Here is a 19,055-nt window from a genome sequence, read left to right on the forward strand (position 1 = left end):
AAAAAAAAGAAAGGGTTGGGGAGAGACCACTAAGGGGAGGAAGAGAAGGATGCAACTATAAAACCCCATTGCCTGAAATGATGGCACTCTAGAAAACAAGGTGAAGGTTACTTCTCCAAGATGACAAGCTCAGTGTCTACACAAAGTACATGTACACTTTACACAAATGAAAAACTTCATTTGCCACCATAAACCTTTCTTTCAGAGGAACAGCTTTTGCAGATCAAATGTTCTATTAAATCTTTTAAATGCCAAGAAAAGAAATTCTGAGCAATATAACTAGTAATGTCTCTTTATATGGATGTTAAGATGACAATTCAGATTATTTTCCAAACTAATCCTGAGAAAAATTTATGTTTACAATTTAAACAGTAATGTTATGTAAAAAGTATTAACAAATTCACTATTACAAATGTCAGTTTTCCTATATGGTCATCTATATATACACAATAAAATGGTAAGTATATGCAAAAATAATAAAAAAATCATGCACAAATTACTTTCACCTTTAAAGGCTGGGTTTCCCTCAAAATACAATTTTTTGCCTTTTTTTTCCTATTTTTTTCTGTTTTATTTGTTTGTTACCACCCCCTAGACACACTGAGTACTACCTCTACAGGTCAGCATGAGCTGATGGGAAATACATTTATTTTACATTCAAGCTTTTATATCCTAAATGACCCTGTTGTAGCATATGACTTATCAAATGAGCAGCCTTTTTCCTTTTTTTTTTAAATTTTTTTTTCTTTTAAATTTTTTTTTTCCTTTTTTTTTTTTTTTTTCAGTGATCAATCTTCATGATCCGTTCCGTGGCGAGCTGGGAAAAAAAAATGCAGTTGCTAATCAATGTCTGAACAGTCTGAAGCTCCGGAAGAGATCCAAGGAGTCACTATCAAACTATCCTGTAGTATGAGATCATTGCACACAGAAGAACAGTCATAAAATAGGCAACTATCTACAAAGGTCTGAAAGGGCCGCATCCCTCTTGTGTTTCCTCTTTTTGCCGTGGAAAAACTGATGGTGTGATTTGCTGCCTTGATGTTGTTTGTTTGTAACTGAGGTACCGTGGCTTGAGTTTGTTGGACCTTGGAAGCCTTTGTTAGAAGCGCGAAATAACCGTGCAGATCCATGCTGTAAAAGAAAGAGAATGTGGTGGTAAATCAGTTGCTAAAAAGAAAAAAGCATGGCAATTACGCAACCCTATTTCTGGATAATGAGGATGCTAACTCATGAAAGTGTTACACTTGAAAAAATTGATATGGCAAAAGCAGCTAGGCCATTGCTTAAACAGCAGCACAGTACCACAAATCTTTCACTTTGGTGGCTGCAAACAAATGTTCATCTCTAGACCCAACACCATGCAGGTCAAGAGAGAAGAGCAGAGCACTCTGAATTTTGAGAAGAACAAAACTGTTCTATCGCTCCCATTTCACAACCATCAAAAAAGTGTTTTACAGAAACATAAATCCGTAATCCAAGACAACAGATGAAGATTGCTCAAATCTCATCTTCTGTGCAAAATTAAGACAACATTCTTTTAAGACAAGGACTAATTTTATACCACATCTGTTTACAGATGTAAAGTATCTCAGATGGTGCATACACACATTCCAGCACCAGAATTAGTTTTGCGTAATAACACAAACACACATTCACAGCGTATCCAAGGCCTAGTTTGTAAACTGCCTCGTTACTAGCTAGAGAGAGATAATCAGCAAGTAGGAGGCAAGTCTTCAGAATTACTTTTCAGGAATTATATTCCAGAAGATTCCAGACTATTTTTCATACCTTAAAGAAGTCCTACATTCTGAAAAAGTATAAAAATTTAAACTGCATATATCCAAAGTATATTGCATATAGAGGCATATAATATTTCCAGATTACTGAGTTGTCATAGAAGCATTCCTCAACAGAAGAGATCTCCTAAATGCGTAAGCTCTGGTAGGTCTCATCATAAAGGTATTTGTCTTTAGGGAGAAATGAGAGTGAATTTCATGTATCAGCAAGGAATTTTTATCTCTCAATGAAAGACAGTTCGACAAGTATCAACACCTAACAGAGCAGCCAGTCATAGTTTTAAATACACATTTTCGCTAACTGTTTTTTCACTAAGTGTATGCAAGTCTCATTAGTTCTCAAATTCTGCAGTCAAGACTGGACTGACATGCTTTTGCAAAAAAGAAATGGGTGCAATTAAAAAGAAAATGCAGCTGTATACTTCTGGCAAATCTAGATTTCCCAAAATAAAGTCAATCCAATTTCATGTGTTTTAAGGCTGGGAAAGCCACTGTTGCAAACTCATCTGTGTATGCTAAACAGAGAACCAGGTGATTTTAGACACAATCAGTGCTCCAAGCTTTTTAGTAGGGTAAAATGGAGGTGAAAAACACAGTGTTTCCTTTCCAGAACAATCTACCTTTCCACAGAGGACAGGTGTAATATTTAAAATAATCTATACACTTGTTGTTTTCAAACATTTCACAAACCTGAGATTTGTTCGTGTTGCTGGATGTATTGGTTGTTTGGCTATTTTGTGTTTTCGCACTTGACTGGGAGGATTCCAGTGACGCTTCTTGTGACCCCACTCTGTTTGTGGTAGACTGACGACAACTCAATTGTTTAGAGGTTTTGCAAGGTGTTCCATCAGAATCCTTCAGGAAAATGTAAAGTATTAGTGAGTTTTTCTTAAGAGTGAGTGAGTTTTTCCACAAGTTTTCCCTTAAAAATAAAGCTAGCAGTGGACGAAACTTAAAATGTGTTTATTTTATTAGCTATTAAAATTCTTTCAATCCAGAATTTTTATTGAGTAAAAGAGACAGATTAAAAAATTTATTGACACATGATTGTGATTTTGGGATGTGCCTTTTATTTTTTAAATAGTATTCCCAAACAGATTTTTTTAAAAGGCTTTTTTTTTTTTTAAAGTATATGGCTTAGGACTACCAGTGTTTTTTAAGAAATAGTTTTTCCAGAGAAAAGAGGGCTATGTAACTTTGTATCTACTGTATTCACTTTGTACATGTGTAAGGAAGGATACATACATGTATTAGAATACATGTTTTAGGAAGAATTTCTTCACTGTAACAGTCGTTAAGCATTGGAACAGGCTCCCCAAGGAGGTGGTGGACTCACTATCCCTGGCAGTGTTCAAAAAACATTTAGATGTGGCGCTTTGAGACGTGGTTTAGTGGGCATGGTGGCGTTGGGTAGAAGGCTGGACTTGATGATCTTTGAGGTCTCTTCCAACCATAATGATTCTATGTATTGTGTCAAAAACACACTGCAACTTACATGTGTAGAAATTGCATAAGAGGTAGTATCTTATGCAAGTTAGGATTCTGGATGAGATAACTAACTAGGATTCCAAGTTTTCAAAATGTATTCTGTGGCAAAACAAATCGGGGAAAAAAACTCAAAGAAATAGAAAAAATAAAACCAGAAAACCTCCAGTACTTACCACATCACTAGAGCTGGACAGTGTAGATGATGATGATGATAAAGGACCTGATGAAGAATTTGAAGAATGTTTACTAAGTGTTTCTGAAGTTTTATTTCTAGGTTTTCCCAGTGCTTCGTTCTCTTCAGCAAGATTGTTGTTGCATTTGTCTAGCTGCTGAGTATCTACTATCAAGGTTACTCCATTACCTATTAAAAACAAAACAGAAGCATCACATTATCTGCTAAAATGTGTTGCCTTTTTTTTTTTAATATACCCGCTCAGGTATTATGTATCTATTATATCCAGCAGGACACGTACAGACATCTGCACACGTACATACTTTTAATACATGCAGACACGTGTGTGCATGTACTGCATGCAGCAACCCAACACCTCGCAGAGGTGTGCTGGTTTCCTGACAAGGTCCATTCATGTACACGATGATGAAAACCACCAATCACTACCCACAGTTCAAGATGGAAATTAGAGAGACAAGACGTGGAAGAAAGTAGTAACAAAGCTCAGATGTGCTGCTTAATAAGATTGTTTCATGACACACTTCAACAGCACTCAAATACATAGGTTTAAATTCGGTTCCTATACGCCCAATACTCAGCAACTCCCATTCTCCTTCTGCTGGAGTTGCTAGGGTCATAAGAACTCCAAATAAGTTTGGCTGCTTTGTCTGATACCCTACACTGAAAATACGAGATTCAGAACTCTTATATCTCACTAATTTCTACCTTAATAAATAAAAAAGATCTAAACTAAATCTACAAGACAACCACTGTAACTGTCACCATTATCTTCCTGATACAGGGTTATTTTTATTTTTTTAATTACGGTTTCATCTCACATAACATACCTAGTAGTTACCTCTGATTCATACAATATACATTTGTTGCCCCACTAGCTGTATTTGCATATAGAGTTTAATACCTACATCACAATAGGTAGCTAAGTACTACTCTGGAGCTTGCGCGACTGAACGGTGGTTGTCTGCCAGTACCAGGGGTACGGCAGTGCCACGAGGGTCTGCAGATTGATAAAACATGCATGGCCCAGAAGCACATTCAATTTGCAAGGACAGCAAGGGAGATGAGTAACAAAAAGCTTTAAAAACAAATAAACAAAATCCCAACCTATCCTAAAGACTGGGTAGCTGTGTCATCTTCTCTGATTAATCCCTAAGAAGAGAAGACTTCTAGTAGGCAACATTCTAAAATTAACTGGAGAGTGTTAAAAGTCATTTTAACTTGAAAACTTCCAGACAGCAGATACACCTACACCAAAAGAGGGTGGCAACTGGATGCTAAAGTCAGAAGATGGGCAATGAAAATAAAGATGACTTCAAAGGACATTTTCAGCAAGTTCTCTGGCTAGATTTTGTGTGTTTCCATTTGTTAGTAACAAGAATTATGATTGATATTTCAGGATTTTTCTGTTTGATGGTCAATCCTGGTTTAAATATTGCTTCCGTACACATACAATATGTTAAACTTTAAAGTGAAAAATAAAAGAAAAACAGAGGGTAAGGATTTAGACTTAAACTAGCATTCCCAGTAATCCTTTTTAAAACCTTGTCCACATTTAACGAACAAAGGAAGTATGACAGTAACAACATGTGCAATTTAAACTGGAAGTTTTTCAAAAGTCTGCTTTTGCAAGCCAGCAGTCTTTATAGACCTCTATGCTGACCAAATCTATCGCAGTAGAATAAAGATGTGGTATGGCATTTTTACTCTTGTACAAATCTAAACACAAGGAAACACAAGAAAAAAGAGAACACAAGGAAAAAGTCCCTCACTACTGAGCAAAAAACTAAATTCATCTTAAGATGCATACATTGCCTTATGTGAGGCAAAAGCAACAACAAAATCGATATGATCAAAATATGCAGGAAGTTTCGCAGTATCGGCCATGCTTAGTCAAAACTTACCATTACACGAAGACTCTGTCCTCCTTTGCATTCCCCACTGCTTTGATATCCAGTCTCTGTATGTGGCCACTTCTTGCGTTACTCTAATTATTCTACCTAATATACTGTAAACCAGGAAAAAAACAAAGCCGTCACCAAAATTAATTAGACAAACAAAAATAAAAGCAATTAATGTCTGAGATATAGACTCATAAAATTTACCTTTCTGTTTCGTTGTTAGGGTAATATTTAGCTATTGGGGAAACTGCATGGCTCAAAACAACATAGGCATAATCAAAAGCCTGTTTCACTTGCATGGCACCATAGGAACTCCTCCCAACATCATTACCTTAAAATAAGAATATAATTAAATAAGATTGAAACCGTGGTTATCTCCTTTCAGACAGGAGACAGTAGTATTTTTTAAAAATTGACCTTAAGTCCCAACTCACTGCAGTTACCTCTTGTAGAATAGGATTAGTGAGGCATGAATATTCAAAAGAGCTTAAAAGACCTATAGATATTTGCATGCACAGAAATCCAAAACGGCAGTTCTCTGGGGAAAAGCGCAATACATGAAGGAAAAAAAAAAAATCCTGTACTGCATCTATTACACATATAATAGTGCTGTCCTGGATGACATTTTTCTGGATCAGAAATATGTTAACCCTTTTCTACGAATAGCACTTGACTTGCCGTTTCAGAAGCCACTCATTCAAGTCGACAATCAACCTTAACGTAAAGGTAACAGTGCAGAACGAAACCACTACATATTTATGTGACTTTACAGAATCAAACAGGAGAGAGTGCACGAGAGCATGTGTACATCATAAAGTGCAACTGTGATACAGGTAAGCACAAGCTTGAAAGGGACCACGCGTAGATACAGGTACCTCGAGCCCAAACTCAGGCCCATGCTGCTGAAGCTTTACTGCTGTTAGCGCAGAGCACACGACAGTGGGTTGGCACGCCTTCTCACACCCCACCTCCTGACTGCAGTACAGGCATGCTCTTGGGTGACACGGTAACTTTGGCTCGGAACACGTCTTAAAGAAAACTGTTGTGTTCTGAGTACATCTTGTGTTCATAGACATGAAGGAGGTGGTTCCATTTGGGTTTTGGTGGTCATTCTATACTATTCTTTGATTTAACTCCTCTGGATTAATCAGTCCCCTAACTTTTTTTCTTACTCAATATGTTGAATCTTGGTTTATGAGGATACCTGGCTGTAATGGATCTTCGATATACAGCATTGATGGTCTGTAGCCATCCAGCATGCTTTTCTGCACTTCGTCCTTGGCAACATAAGAGCCACCATCCTTTATTCGGATCCCAGTCTTCAGATAATTGAAGTGACGTCCATATAATTCAAAAAATTCTATTAAAAGAACACCATAGTTGGCATTGGGCATACAGGCATCTTCCCTGGGATGCAGCTATTAAAAAGAGAGAAAAAAAAAATTTTCTTAAGACTTCAAGTTTCAAGAGCCTTTAAGTGCCTTTTCTTTTTCACAGCAAACATGTCTAAATACAATAAAAATTATAATAAAACATAATATATAACGGATACATGTCTAAATATAGTATTTTCCCTTGATAAAGCAGTTTTGCATCTTCCAAACAAGATGCTATCAAAACTTTTATAAACCTCTTTAAAATAAGGCTGTCAAGTATTAATGTTTTTGTATTTGAACTTTCAGTTCAATAAGTGAACTTCCAGCACTAATCACAGGGTTCTTGCAAAAAAGCAAAGATATTTGCACTTCAGAAACCTTGGTTTGCAATACAAATACAGGCTTCTAATGTGCACAGCTATATAAATGACCCCCTCTACTGTCAATGTAAGAAAAAATTGGGGCTGGGAGAGATTTTGTTTTCTTTCAAAAAGATATGCCTGTTGCCTTCAATTCTTTTGTGCTCAGCCAGGAACTGCAACAGCACTCAGCAAACACCGAGCTCCAGTTCAAGGCTCAGGTTTAAAAGCAACTACAATCTGGAAAAGTACAGACATACACATACACACACACACACACAGAGTTACACAATAACATTTAGTACAAGAAAAAGAACCAGGTTGATAAAGCCAGAACCTGGCTACTTCATATTTCCCCAATATTTTCCTCCCCGAGGCCCAACAACATAGATTTAGCTCATGCATTTTGTTCCCTTAGATTTAAGGGAAAGTTGTAAAACATGTTTGTTTGATATCAGCTTAAAAACCTAGACAAACAAGCACAATTCCGTTGCATTCATTAAATCACATACAGGTTGTATGACCTGGAAAACAAGTGTTATAAAAGACAGCTGCATCTAGCACTAACCGATGTAGCTTGTTCCAAATAAGTTACAAAACAGTCAAGTTATTTTACCATAAATGACACGTGCCTGGTATTGGTACACCAAGGGATGTTCCAAACATCTCTCATACCAAAAGTACCAGTATGGGAGAAAGAACAGCAGACAGGTGGGATGCGTCTATTTTTAAATGAAAAGGGGGTGCAAAACCACAAACAGGATAGCTTAAATGATTTCAAATTTAAGGACTGATTAAATACCTTCTTAATGTAATGTCTTTTTGCACCAATGGCATCAACAGATTTCATTAAGCTTACCTGAAGGAAACTGACAGCCATTAAAAAAAGACTGTAAGAACCGATTCCACCTGTAAATACTTCATTAAGGTCCCTCTGCAACAGGAACTGTTTCAATACTAAAACTAGATACGGTAATACAGGATATTTCTGAAAGAGAAAAACAAAGGTGTTAGGATACCGTGATGCATATATACAACTGATGCTAAGAAAGCATACTGAAGCTAAGTCTTAAAGCTAAGTATAATTCTTATTTTTAGTAACCAGGGAGAAGCCAAGTGCTCTGCCTGTGATCAATACAATTATTTTACCTCTTCAACTCTGGTGGCAGATATTAACAATACAAAAAAGTTATTACCTCATAAAATCAGAATGATTGTTTGAATATATAAATACACTTGCTTTTCTCATACAAGTGGAAAGGAAAGCAAAGAAAGAACTATGCAGATATCCATGTCTGTAGCAAAACCTTCCTGCCATAACCAGGGTGATATCCCAAAGCGGACTGAAACTGCTGTCCTGCAAGTACTTCAGATGCCCAGGGTTCAAAACACTTCTTCAAAATTACTACACCCAGGTAACATTTTCAAAGGAGCCAAATACTTACCTTGGGTAACTGGTCCTTCAACAGGTTTGTCCGCACTGATTCCCTTAGAGGTGTGCCTAGGCTGCACGTGCGGAGAACACAGACCTTTAGGACAGCAGTGGGGGCTGGGGCTACGCCTGCACTCTGTACACCCCCTCACAGGGGAGAGGGCAAGAGAGGCTCAACAATATCACTCCTTTTATCAACACAGAGCTAAAAAGGTCCTTAGTGTCAGAGAAGAAATGTGGATCATGGTATCTGTGATTGCAAAAGATTAAAGGGAAAGAAGAATTTCTCCAAGCACGTCTCTGCATGAGCCCTATGGTGAGTATTGGGAGTCCTATTTAACCAAACAACCCAAGATCACTTTTTTGAACTATTAAGAACTTAGAGTCACAAGCTGAAGTGTTGAGTATCAGTATATACCACAATACAAAGACAGGATTTTTCTCAGGAAATTGCAAACCCTTAATTAAGGCTTCAGGTGCCTCGGACCTAAATAAACTGGTTGAAGAGAAATAGGCATTTCCAAGGGTAATACTGAACACGACACCTCAGTTAGGTATTCAAAGCTATATAGAACAAAAGAAGACCCAAGAGAATGCCCTGCAAGTGTTTTATAGAGAGATCTTCAAGAACACCAATGAAGTCACTTGGCAAGTACACACCAAGATTTCTCCAGGGTAAGCCATCGACCTCCGCAGTAGCGCAGCCATTACCTGCCGTGTGTCGGGGCCGAGGGCCACCTCTCCCCGCCACACCAGGCTCAGCCGCCCGTGCTCAAGGCCAGCTCTGGTGTGGCACAGCTGCACGGCCTTGGCTTGGGCTGCTGGGAAAATAGCCGTGTGGGAAAGCACCGTGTGAGAAGCCTTGTTGGAGTCCCTCCACTTTGTTTGAGAGCTGCTTTTCATCTCAGCTGTGCCCCTTGGTGTCTGCCCAAGCCACGCTGCTGTGCACTGATGGTGATCCTAATCCTAATCCTGACCCTAACCACCAACTTGGCATCCTCAGCCTCAACCTCCTTGCTGGGGACTTGTCTGCCAGCTGCTGGCCAGATCGTGAGCTGACCCCAACTACTGTCACCACACCTGCTCTGCTCTTCAGGATGGGGTACCATGGGGCTGCACCCTGGCGAGGAAGGTCCCTGCCCCGAGTCTGCCCGGCTGCCAGATGCAGCTCCCCCTCTCTTCTTGAGGGCACATGTGTTCGCTATGCCCTGACCCAAGGCCAAAGCCACCTCTCCAAAGGGTTACAAATAACCTGGGCAACAGGAACACACTAACACTTTCGGGGTTTTTTTTTAAGCACACAAAAATGCCTTCAGGCTCTCAAGAGAAGACATTTTGGGCAAGTATGCAGGGCTTTATGGACTTACCTAAAAATAAGCTTGTACGTGGAGTATAACAGAATTACAGCCCGTGTTGTGGCAGAAAACCAAATACGGACTGCCTGTCCGCCACATGGCAATGCAGCAATGCACAGGATGTAAAAACTGAAGTTAGCTACCAAACTCCAGGTAGGCGTCTTACAACAGAGAATCTGGGCATCTGCTTTCCCCAACAAGGAGTTACACAGCACAAAACTATCGGTCTTGATTTAGTAGCAAACAGTTGGCCAACACAATCGACTTCTGTTCATGAGACAGAGGCTGAGAGAAAAGTCTCTGGACCCCCCCACCCTCCTGCAGGTGCAAAAGGCCTGACCAGCACAAGGTTTAAGCAGAAGGTTTATATAAGCACACAGGGGAGACTACACAGACAAGAACTCAGACTGTTCTACTGAAACTCAGGATGGAGATTTTTCTCCTGTGTCCTTCTACAAGTTAAAGAAATAGACACTGTAGAAGCAAACAGCTACTTTCATACTTCCTACTAAACAGACATAAAGGAACCAAAGATGGCAAGTTGAAGGCCACACATTCAACTTATGAGCAATTAAAAATCCCCCAAAATTTAGAAGACTTCTTGCTACTCAATGACATTATTAAAGCAGATGTACATGATTTCTAACCCTTATGATTGAAAGTAAAGTGCTTGCTTTATTCAGATTTATGGAGTTTTCTGAAGGAGCTTTACTCGTCTAGCTATCGAAATATTTTGATTCTCCTGCTCTCCATTAGTTTGGTTAAAAAACCAAAGCAGTTAGTAGTAGAACAGTAATACCTAAGCACTTAAGTGAGGCTGAACTGCACTTCATCCCCTTACAAAGAACATGAAAATACAAGAAAAGTTTTCTACTGTTTTTGTAAGACACTTACTACGCGTGTCCCGTGCACTGAATAGAAGGGAAAGAAAGGAAAACAGTGTAATGATACTTCAAAACTTCAAATACAAAAGCGCATTAATCCTAACAAAATGATCCCATATATTAAACAAAAATAACTGTAATGTATCTACGATACACATACTAGTGAATCCCTGAACAATAACTTACTAAATTCAACTTATTCTACTTAATTAGCATTTGCATGCTGAAATAATATTCAATCTAGAACAAGATCATTCCTTCTTTCTCAGGAATGTGTAGTTATTACTAATTTTAAGTTCAAGGAACCACAGTTAGAAGAGCAGAACTTTTAACACAGGTATTAATGCATTTTCCTTAGCCATTGTACCATTATAACTTCTACGTACTTTCTTTGTACATTTTACTATCTTCATGCCTTTTAGGGCAATATATCTAAAACCTAAGAATGTCACACAGTAGTATCAGTCAACAAAAAAATAACAGAGAGTGAAAGCATATCTCTAGTAAGGATGCAAAGTAAAACAGAAAATCAAATTAAGTCATCAAATAATTCAGCTCTGTAGTTCTATTATAGTGTTGCCTAACCTTGATAAAATCTTTGATGAGCTGGGCTGCTTTAACCCCATTCTGTACATTAAAGCTTATATCAACTTTTACTTCAGTGAAGGAATCTGTCAGTTTAATAATAGGTACCTGAAAAAAAAAAAAAGACAGATTAAGTCAATACAGATTTCCAAGACACAATTGGTTTCGTTCATATTTATACGCACCAGTAAAACCCAAATGTTTTATGAATTTGTAGAGAGGAGGCAGACGGAGAGAACAGGACTCCTGTCTGTTTATGAACTCACTCTCCTTGCCAATCTGTTTGCATAAACTTCGCTTTTCTAACTCTCAAATAATATTTTCAATTTACTATCCTGTTTAACAGAGTTTAACACTTCATCTTCAAAATGATTAATTTTAAACTGTTTTTAGTCAGCTCCTGGTGCAGAAGCATCGTTCTAGTAGGAAAAACAAACACCAGAGGGAGACAAATGCTTAAGAAATAAAGATAAATGGAAATAGATAGATACTCTTAAGAAAAGACACACTCGTGTGTAATCGTGGGTCATTGATTCCTCATCAAAATTACATTCAAACAAGCAGCACTCTGAAGTATCTCCACCTGAGCGGTTTCCAAATTACCTCTCTCTTCTAGTAACAGCCATCAATTAGACATCTGTTTAAACCCCAACACTCTTACATACTCTTACAATTAGCAAAAGGTAGGAAGTTACAATGGAATTAATCCTGTCCTGCACAAGACGTACCATTACATATTTATACAAGGCTGTACTTAATACTTGACGTGAAAACGTATTATGTCTGCTTACTTACAATAAGAAAAAAAATAATTTACTTACGTACAAACTCAGTCCAGAAATTCACAAGTCTAATCAGATTAATTCACAACAATGACTAGTATAATCTCACTTAAAAGCAAGCGTATGTTGCGCAGTATGGAAAAATCAGATTATTTTGCCCAACAGAAGAAATGCTTCTGCTGGAGCACTATCAATTATTTTGTAAGTAATAAAAACTGTACTAAATAAAAAGGTTCTACTGGTTCTATTTCAAATTTATATTAAAAATAGTTTCTGCTTATGAAAATTAATCCTTTTAACCAAGATCTTTCTTTGATTAGAAGTTTAGCTTAGAACAAGGAAATACCCTCTTCCCCCAAACTTACAGTTGCTTTATCTAAAACCTTTACTGAGTTTTCATCTGCTACATTGTGCTTTCTAAGAGCTTCCTCCAGGGTCCAAAGAGGTAATGTCTCCCATTTTCCAAACACAACTAAATCAATATCACTGAAATGGAAAGAAAAATACAGATTTATTCAAATTAAAAGACCAATACACTTAAAAAATAAACAACTGACATCCACAGATAACGAGAATAAAGCTGACAAAATGTAGCTTAAACGAATAATTTATTCTTAATTTTCTGAGGAAAGGAGTGGGGATGAACTCTTACACTTGCGGAAACACAGAACATTTCAGGTTACCAAGAGCAGGGGGCAGATACACACACAAATCAACTGGGTTGCAAAGCCTGAGATTAGTCTCCTCAGGCCACACTGTCAGCAGAGAGGGATCAGCTTCTCCAGAGTGATTCAGAGCAAGACGTTAGTTTGCTGTGAATCACCACCTTTGGGCTGTATTAATTAGTAACGCAGATTTAACAGCCTGCCACTGAAAGGGAAAGTCCTGCTCCCCCCACCCCCCATCCTCTGCTCCCAGATGCACGGCCCTGTCTCCTTCCTTGCTCTAGGTCTGGTGTTTGTCTAATCCACAGCAAATCAATTCAATATATTAATGGGTTTGGCAGAAACGAACTCCTCCCTGCAACCCCCCTTAAAAAACTCCAAAACATGCTGGGGTAATTTCCTGCCTCTATTTGCATCTCAAAGTTGGTTTTCTGGGCGACCAGTGCAGCAGTGGGCACATGGCAAGCAGCTGGCCTGTACTGCCAAGAACAGGGAGCAGGCCAGGAGAGAGGAAAATGTGGCAACTGACTTCAGGAAGCAACAAGCTGTTAAGTAAGATCAAACCATCTAATTAACTTCACTCAGTAACTCAGCTCCTTGAAGAGGTGTCTCCATCCCGCTGCACTTCCTCCTTATGCATAGACACATTCGACTACACAGGGAGCCGACACCCTAATTCAATGCCTAAACTCAAATTCAAAAGGTGACTGGTGTCCAAACTGAAGCTAGCGAAGGCTACTGTGAGATCCTGAGCTTTTTCCTCTTTGCTCCTCAACTTCTTCGTTCCCTGCTTGCTTGCGAACACAAAGGAGGCAAGCCCATAACCCTATAGTTATATTAGCAGGCCACTTCAGTCCTATGGAAAACTGCGTAACAGAAAACACAAAAAAATTTACGAATACTTTTTGCCCGCAACAGATTCTACAGGTCTGCCGCTTCACAAACAACACTGCTTTAACAATCTCAAAGAAACTACATCTGCATTAAATGAAACATCTCTTGCCGACAAGCCGTGTTGGCAGCAGGCAAGTTCAGCAGCAGTTCAGCTGCATACCATTTAGCTGACAAGGACGGGCAGCACTCAGCCAGTTTCAGAAAACTGTGTTCAAAACCTGCTTGGAGAGTAGGAAATGCTGCTGGACACTTCTCTTCTAAACTAAGTTAGTGTTAAACCCACTACTGATGTTGACCATTAACAACAGGAGACATTTTTCTGATGCACACCAAGAGAGAAAAAGCAGCTCTGTTGTCACCTTGAGCATAGACACTGCCTGCAAAATAACACAGAGATCCAGCAGCTAAACAACCGTGTGCCCAAACCTTCAGTATCAGCCTACGTAAAAGGATACTAGGCAAATTCTAACACAGAGTAACAGAATGAAAAAAAAAACAACCCCACACTGTAGGTCCTCCTGGATCCCAGAACCTGAAATCTAAATTAATCACACAGCTACTGACAGGTAGGGAAAACCTAGGGCAAAAGGAAGCTTTGATAGAAGGCAACAGTGAATTAATTACCAACATGCAAATGCTGGTTATTTTGAAAGTCTGGCAAGTACTGCCACAGGAAGGTTTGTTGTGGGCTTATGTACTGTGTTTAAAGTATCAGCACTTGTTTTCCCCAGAAAACTCAGCTGAAACAAATACGGAGAAAAGGCAGTAGATGAAATCAAACAGACAACAGCAAAGCGTTTTTGCTACATCAGTTTCAAAACAATCAGGCAAATATAGTAAAGAACTATTGCTATCTATCATGGGGATAGGAATATCTCTCTTGGATTATCAGCATCCAATCAAGTTTAATCAGGCCTATTTAAAATCAATGAAAAAAAAGTCCAAGAACAAGGCCAAGTGTGAAAACAACGTGTATTTGCACACCCTACTTCTGACTTTCCAAAGAGAAACAGAGCAATTCAGCTTTCCTGCAACTCCTTAGACTAAAGCAGGTACTAAAGCCTCTGTCAGAATCTTGTTTTCAAAAAGAGACAAAATGCCAACTCAGGTATCCATCACTTGCAGTCAATACTAGATATTAATTCCTCAGGTTCCCAAAGTATGGAACTCAATTCAAGTGTTAACTTCAGACCTATACTATTTAAATGTGTTTATCTCCTACAGCCATTTAAGCCTTTCATTCTATTCAATTGTCAAAAATACTTATAATTTCTACACAGAAGATACCAGTGTCACCGAGTAATGACTTTTCTTTATGAAAACTAGTAATAAATTTGGAAAAGGTAGATGTTCACTATTGTACAGATTTCACAAAAGAAGACTGAAAGAAAAAAATAATTCCATATGTAATCTTTTCTCTTCAGTGCTAACATTATCATTAACAAGGTAACGTTAAATGTTTCACTTTAATCGTCTGTGGAGATAAAATTTAGCTCTTCTTTTAAGGCCAATCTCTTATTCCGGTTCAGTCATTTAATGAAGCCAAATCACAAAATAAGCCTTTTCTGACAACATGGTAATTCAGATCTTTTACCGATACATGCAAAATCTATATAGACGCATGTATTACAGTTAATAGTCTTAATTACTATACTTGCGTACACTTTGCAGATTACTAATAGCTAAACACTTTCTTAATATAACAAGTATACACACAAGTACCACAGATACTGCGACACCAGATAAATCACTACAGGGGTACAGGTTCAACAGGCTATCTTTTCTCTTGTATGCAATTTACAATGAAGAATTACTAACCTTGTAGGTAAATATAAACCAGTTTTAAAACTTCCAAATATCTGCACCTGAAACACAAGAACAGGATATATGAAAACAAATTTTTAGGCTTCAGAAGACAAACAAGTTCTATTAAGTTGCTTGTAAAGGCTGGTTATTGCTACCCTCCATTGGCAGATCTTGGTATTGCTAACAGGTACACCCTGAACACAAGTACTCTTTTCTGTTAAAGCATTTACATCTTCAGTGTAGTATAAACGGTTAAAGTTCATTGTTATCACCCACGAAACATTAATAACTTTGACTTTTCTATTACAAAATCTTTGTAATGTAAAAATTTTCACCAGGACCAAATTTGGCAAAACCTCATAACGCAAGAGATTTAAAAACACTTAAGAATGACAGAACATAGAAAAAACCAGTATCAGTTCAAATTATATTTTGCTTTCATATCTCAAAGTATACCCTTCCGTTTTTAAACACATTTTCTAAGTTTAATATCTTTCTGTTGCTTCGCATACTTTAAAAAAAAAAAATCATGATCCATTTTTTTTCTGAATTGCAGAGCAAGTAGCACAACTCTGTTTATTTCCGTTTAAACAACAAAAACTTTCAGAAAGTTTCACATCCCACAGATTTAGTTTATTATGCTGGATTTTTACTAACACTGGAGGTTTAAATAATCAGGTTTCCATTGTAAGCTGTCCAAAACCACGTCCTCATTAATTTAGCCAAGCCTCACAGGGAGGTCAGACTCATGTGCTAAGTCTCAAAAGTGGACTGGTGAGACTTCGAAGTAAAAACATCTGTATGTTTGGATGACTTTGCAACCAGTCTTCTGATGTGTTTCCTGGAGCCACCTTACAGACTTGTGTATTCTGCTTTACTGAGTCTCATACACTACCTTGATTGCCACCTATTTGTATGTCAAGTGACCCACTTTTTCTGTTTTTCCCCCTTCAGGATAAGAAAAAAGGTGAGACGGGAAAAGATGTTTTGCCAGTAAGTGTCTTGATACTTTAGTAGACTACGAAGCAGTATGAGTGCTTCCTCTTGATTATTTTATATCACCTCACTCTTTTTAGCCCCTCACGCCAACCCCAACAAAAAGCACATGCTAGCAGTATATATAATGTTGAATGTACATAGCTTCTCAAACTACAAAAGACTGCAAGAGATGCCACAGAACTAGCATTAATATTGTATTAGATCTTGACAAAAGCATAAAGGCATCACAAAGCTAAGAATATAATAATTATTACTACTTTTAATCCAGGATAATAATAAAAGCATCCTCTATGAAACTGTTTGGGTTCAGTCAAACAGGATTTATTTGGCACCAAAAACATCTGAGAAGTGCTTCTGCACAATAAAACAACCACTGATGGGCTCAGAAAAAACTAAATGTGCTTTCACATTATCAAACAAAATGGTGTGTTCAGCTGAACAGCAGAGAGAGCCTTTATTGAATAAACAACCCTGAAAGTATTCATAAACTTACTGATACAACATATATGACCTTTACCAAAAGGAATGAGACAACATCTGCTGTTGTACAATAATTTGGAGTATCAGAAACACTGAATGATTACAAAAGAAACCCACATCTACACTTCAATCCCTCTCTCATCAAATCTGGAAAGACGGAAGAGTAGGGAAATCAGAATAGAAATTTTAAAGGACTTTGATTTATTATCGAATCAGAATCTAAACTGTTGAAGCTCTGTAGCCATGTACATATTCAAAGCATCCCAAATACAGGACACTATTATGACTTGAGAGACGTGAGCACTAGTTTTTGCAGTATGCCAACACTGCCGCTTATGTTTTCAGTCTATGTGGCCAGAGATATGTATTTGCATTCATAAGATAACTTAAGACTTCATAGTACTGTAATGGACTCCCTCTACTCTTGTATGTTATTGTTACTATTTATCCTACATTTCTGTGAACTTGTTCGTATTAAATTCCAAAGTTTCCTGAAGGAGCTTTAATTATGGTATGTGTCCAAATATGTCCTCGCTATGCACAACAGAACTTGGAAACCCACAAAAGCTTGGAAAGTCCTTGCTACCAAAATCCCTCCATCAAAAAAAACAACAACAAAAACCTATCCATAGCCAATTTAAATTTCCTTTTCTTCCACATTATTAAGTAGAATTTTCTGAAGTTTGTCAAACTGAATAGAGTTCATCTGACTACTACTATTCCCAATCATAGTATTTTCTTAACTGAAGTGCATGAAGTATGCAATATTACCTCTTTTCAGATCTATGAGACCACATAATACTCGGACATGAAGCTGAGGACATTATGACAAATGTATGCTAAATTCCACTGTGTAAGTATTTATTTGTTCAATAGTCAAATTTTCATATTCAACTGGTCAAAAAACTGTCTTAAAATGTTTTCGTTTAATGTTTCAGGTTGTTCAGTTTCAGTGTAATTAAAGCCTTTCTTATGGTCAGAACCTTGCTGATGCCAAGAACAGTTCTCACTTACTAGGAATGTTTCCTTCTAAGCACATTCCCTTGAGTAAGACAGCAAATGACACAATTGCTAACTTCTATAAATAAAGTAACAGTTTAGGATACCTAATTTTACCCCCCCTCCATCTGCTTTTTCAGCCTTTTCCTAAGTGGAACGGCGGGGGGGGGAAGTATGTGCACAGACACATTCCACATGCTCTCTGTACATTTAGATTCATGAAGTCTGATTTTCCTTTTCTTGCTATCTGATTTTTATATAGTACGTCTTACCTACGTGTTTAGTGAGAAACTACAAACCAAATGTGTATGTTTAACCTACAAGTTTATTTTAGCTGGATCCGCGGCATCTATGACTCAAAATGAACAGCTTAAACATTAACTTCTTGCTTTACACTACAGCTAAAGCTGAGGACATTGAACCAGATAACACTCCACCTTCTCAGAGCATTTACTCAAAACTTAAATCTTACAAGTAGCTAAACCAACACAGATTTCCAAAAGGTTAGTGATTAACTCAAATGACTGAAAAATTACAACAAAGGACTGTCAAAGTTGAACACAGTTGAGTTCAGCAGTTCAGTTCCCAAGCAGATCTGTAAAGTATTAGAAAAATAACATTACAGTAATTTCCAGATTATAACCTGGCATGCTGTTGTCACCGTTCAGTTCCCTCCTAGCCTCCAGAAAACGGAAGGGCATACAAGAGAATTCTTCCTTGACATAACAAGAGCAGACAAAACGCAGAGTTGGGTTTTGAAGAGCAGTTGCTGACTTGAGAAAAAGGAACTAGCACGCTCTTGCTCTCTAACATTTTCAAGAACAGTGAAGAAAGACGGTCACAGCAGTTTTAACTGGCACTACTTGGAAAGTGAACTTCAGTTTTCAACTACACAGTGTGTGCTTCCTCTCAGTCACATTACAGCTAAGCCCAGTGGTCACTTGTGTTAGGGCTTGTAATTTGCTTCCCCTTCTTAAACAGATTATGGCTACAAAAAACAGTTTCAGTAGCTTAAAGACAGACTATTTTCTCAAGGCCCAAAGTCATATATATATATATATATA

At 37.9% G+C, this 19,055-nt stretch overlaps 1 protein-coding gene across 1 annotated transcript; it reads right to left on the bottom strand.

Annotated features, from left to right (window-relative positions):
* Positions 1–782: 782 nt before the first annotated feature.
* On the bottom strand, positions 783–15,572 carry PAPD5 (PAP associated domain containing 5; the record flags this gene model as incomplete). Its single annotated transcript, XM_009708068.1, has 10 exons — positions 783–1,131; positions 2,487–2,651; positions 3,458–3,645; positions 5,379–5,482; positions 5,580–5,706; positions 6,580–6,793; positions 7,970–8,098; positions 11,367–11,474; positions 12,514–12,634; positions 15,526–15,572. Coding segments are annotated over 10 exons (1,383 nt in total), but the record flags the coding sequence as incomplete, so codon positions are not given.
* Between the last annotated feature and the right edge of the window lie 3,483 nt (positions 15,573–19,055).

The sequence above is a fragment of the Cariama cristata genome, unplaced genomic scaffold, assembly GCF_000690535.1.
Source record: "Cariama cristata isolate BGI_N322 unplaced genomic scaffold, ASM69053v1 scaffold31669, whole genome shotgun sequence".
In the NCBI taxonomy this organism is placed as follows: domain Eukaryota; kingdom Metazoa; phylum Chordata; class Aves; order Cariamiformes; family Cariamidae; genus Cariama; species Cariama cristata.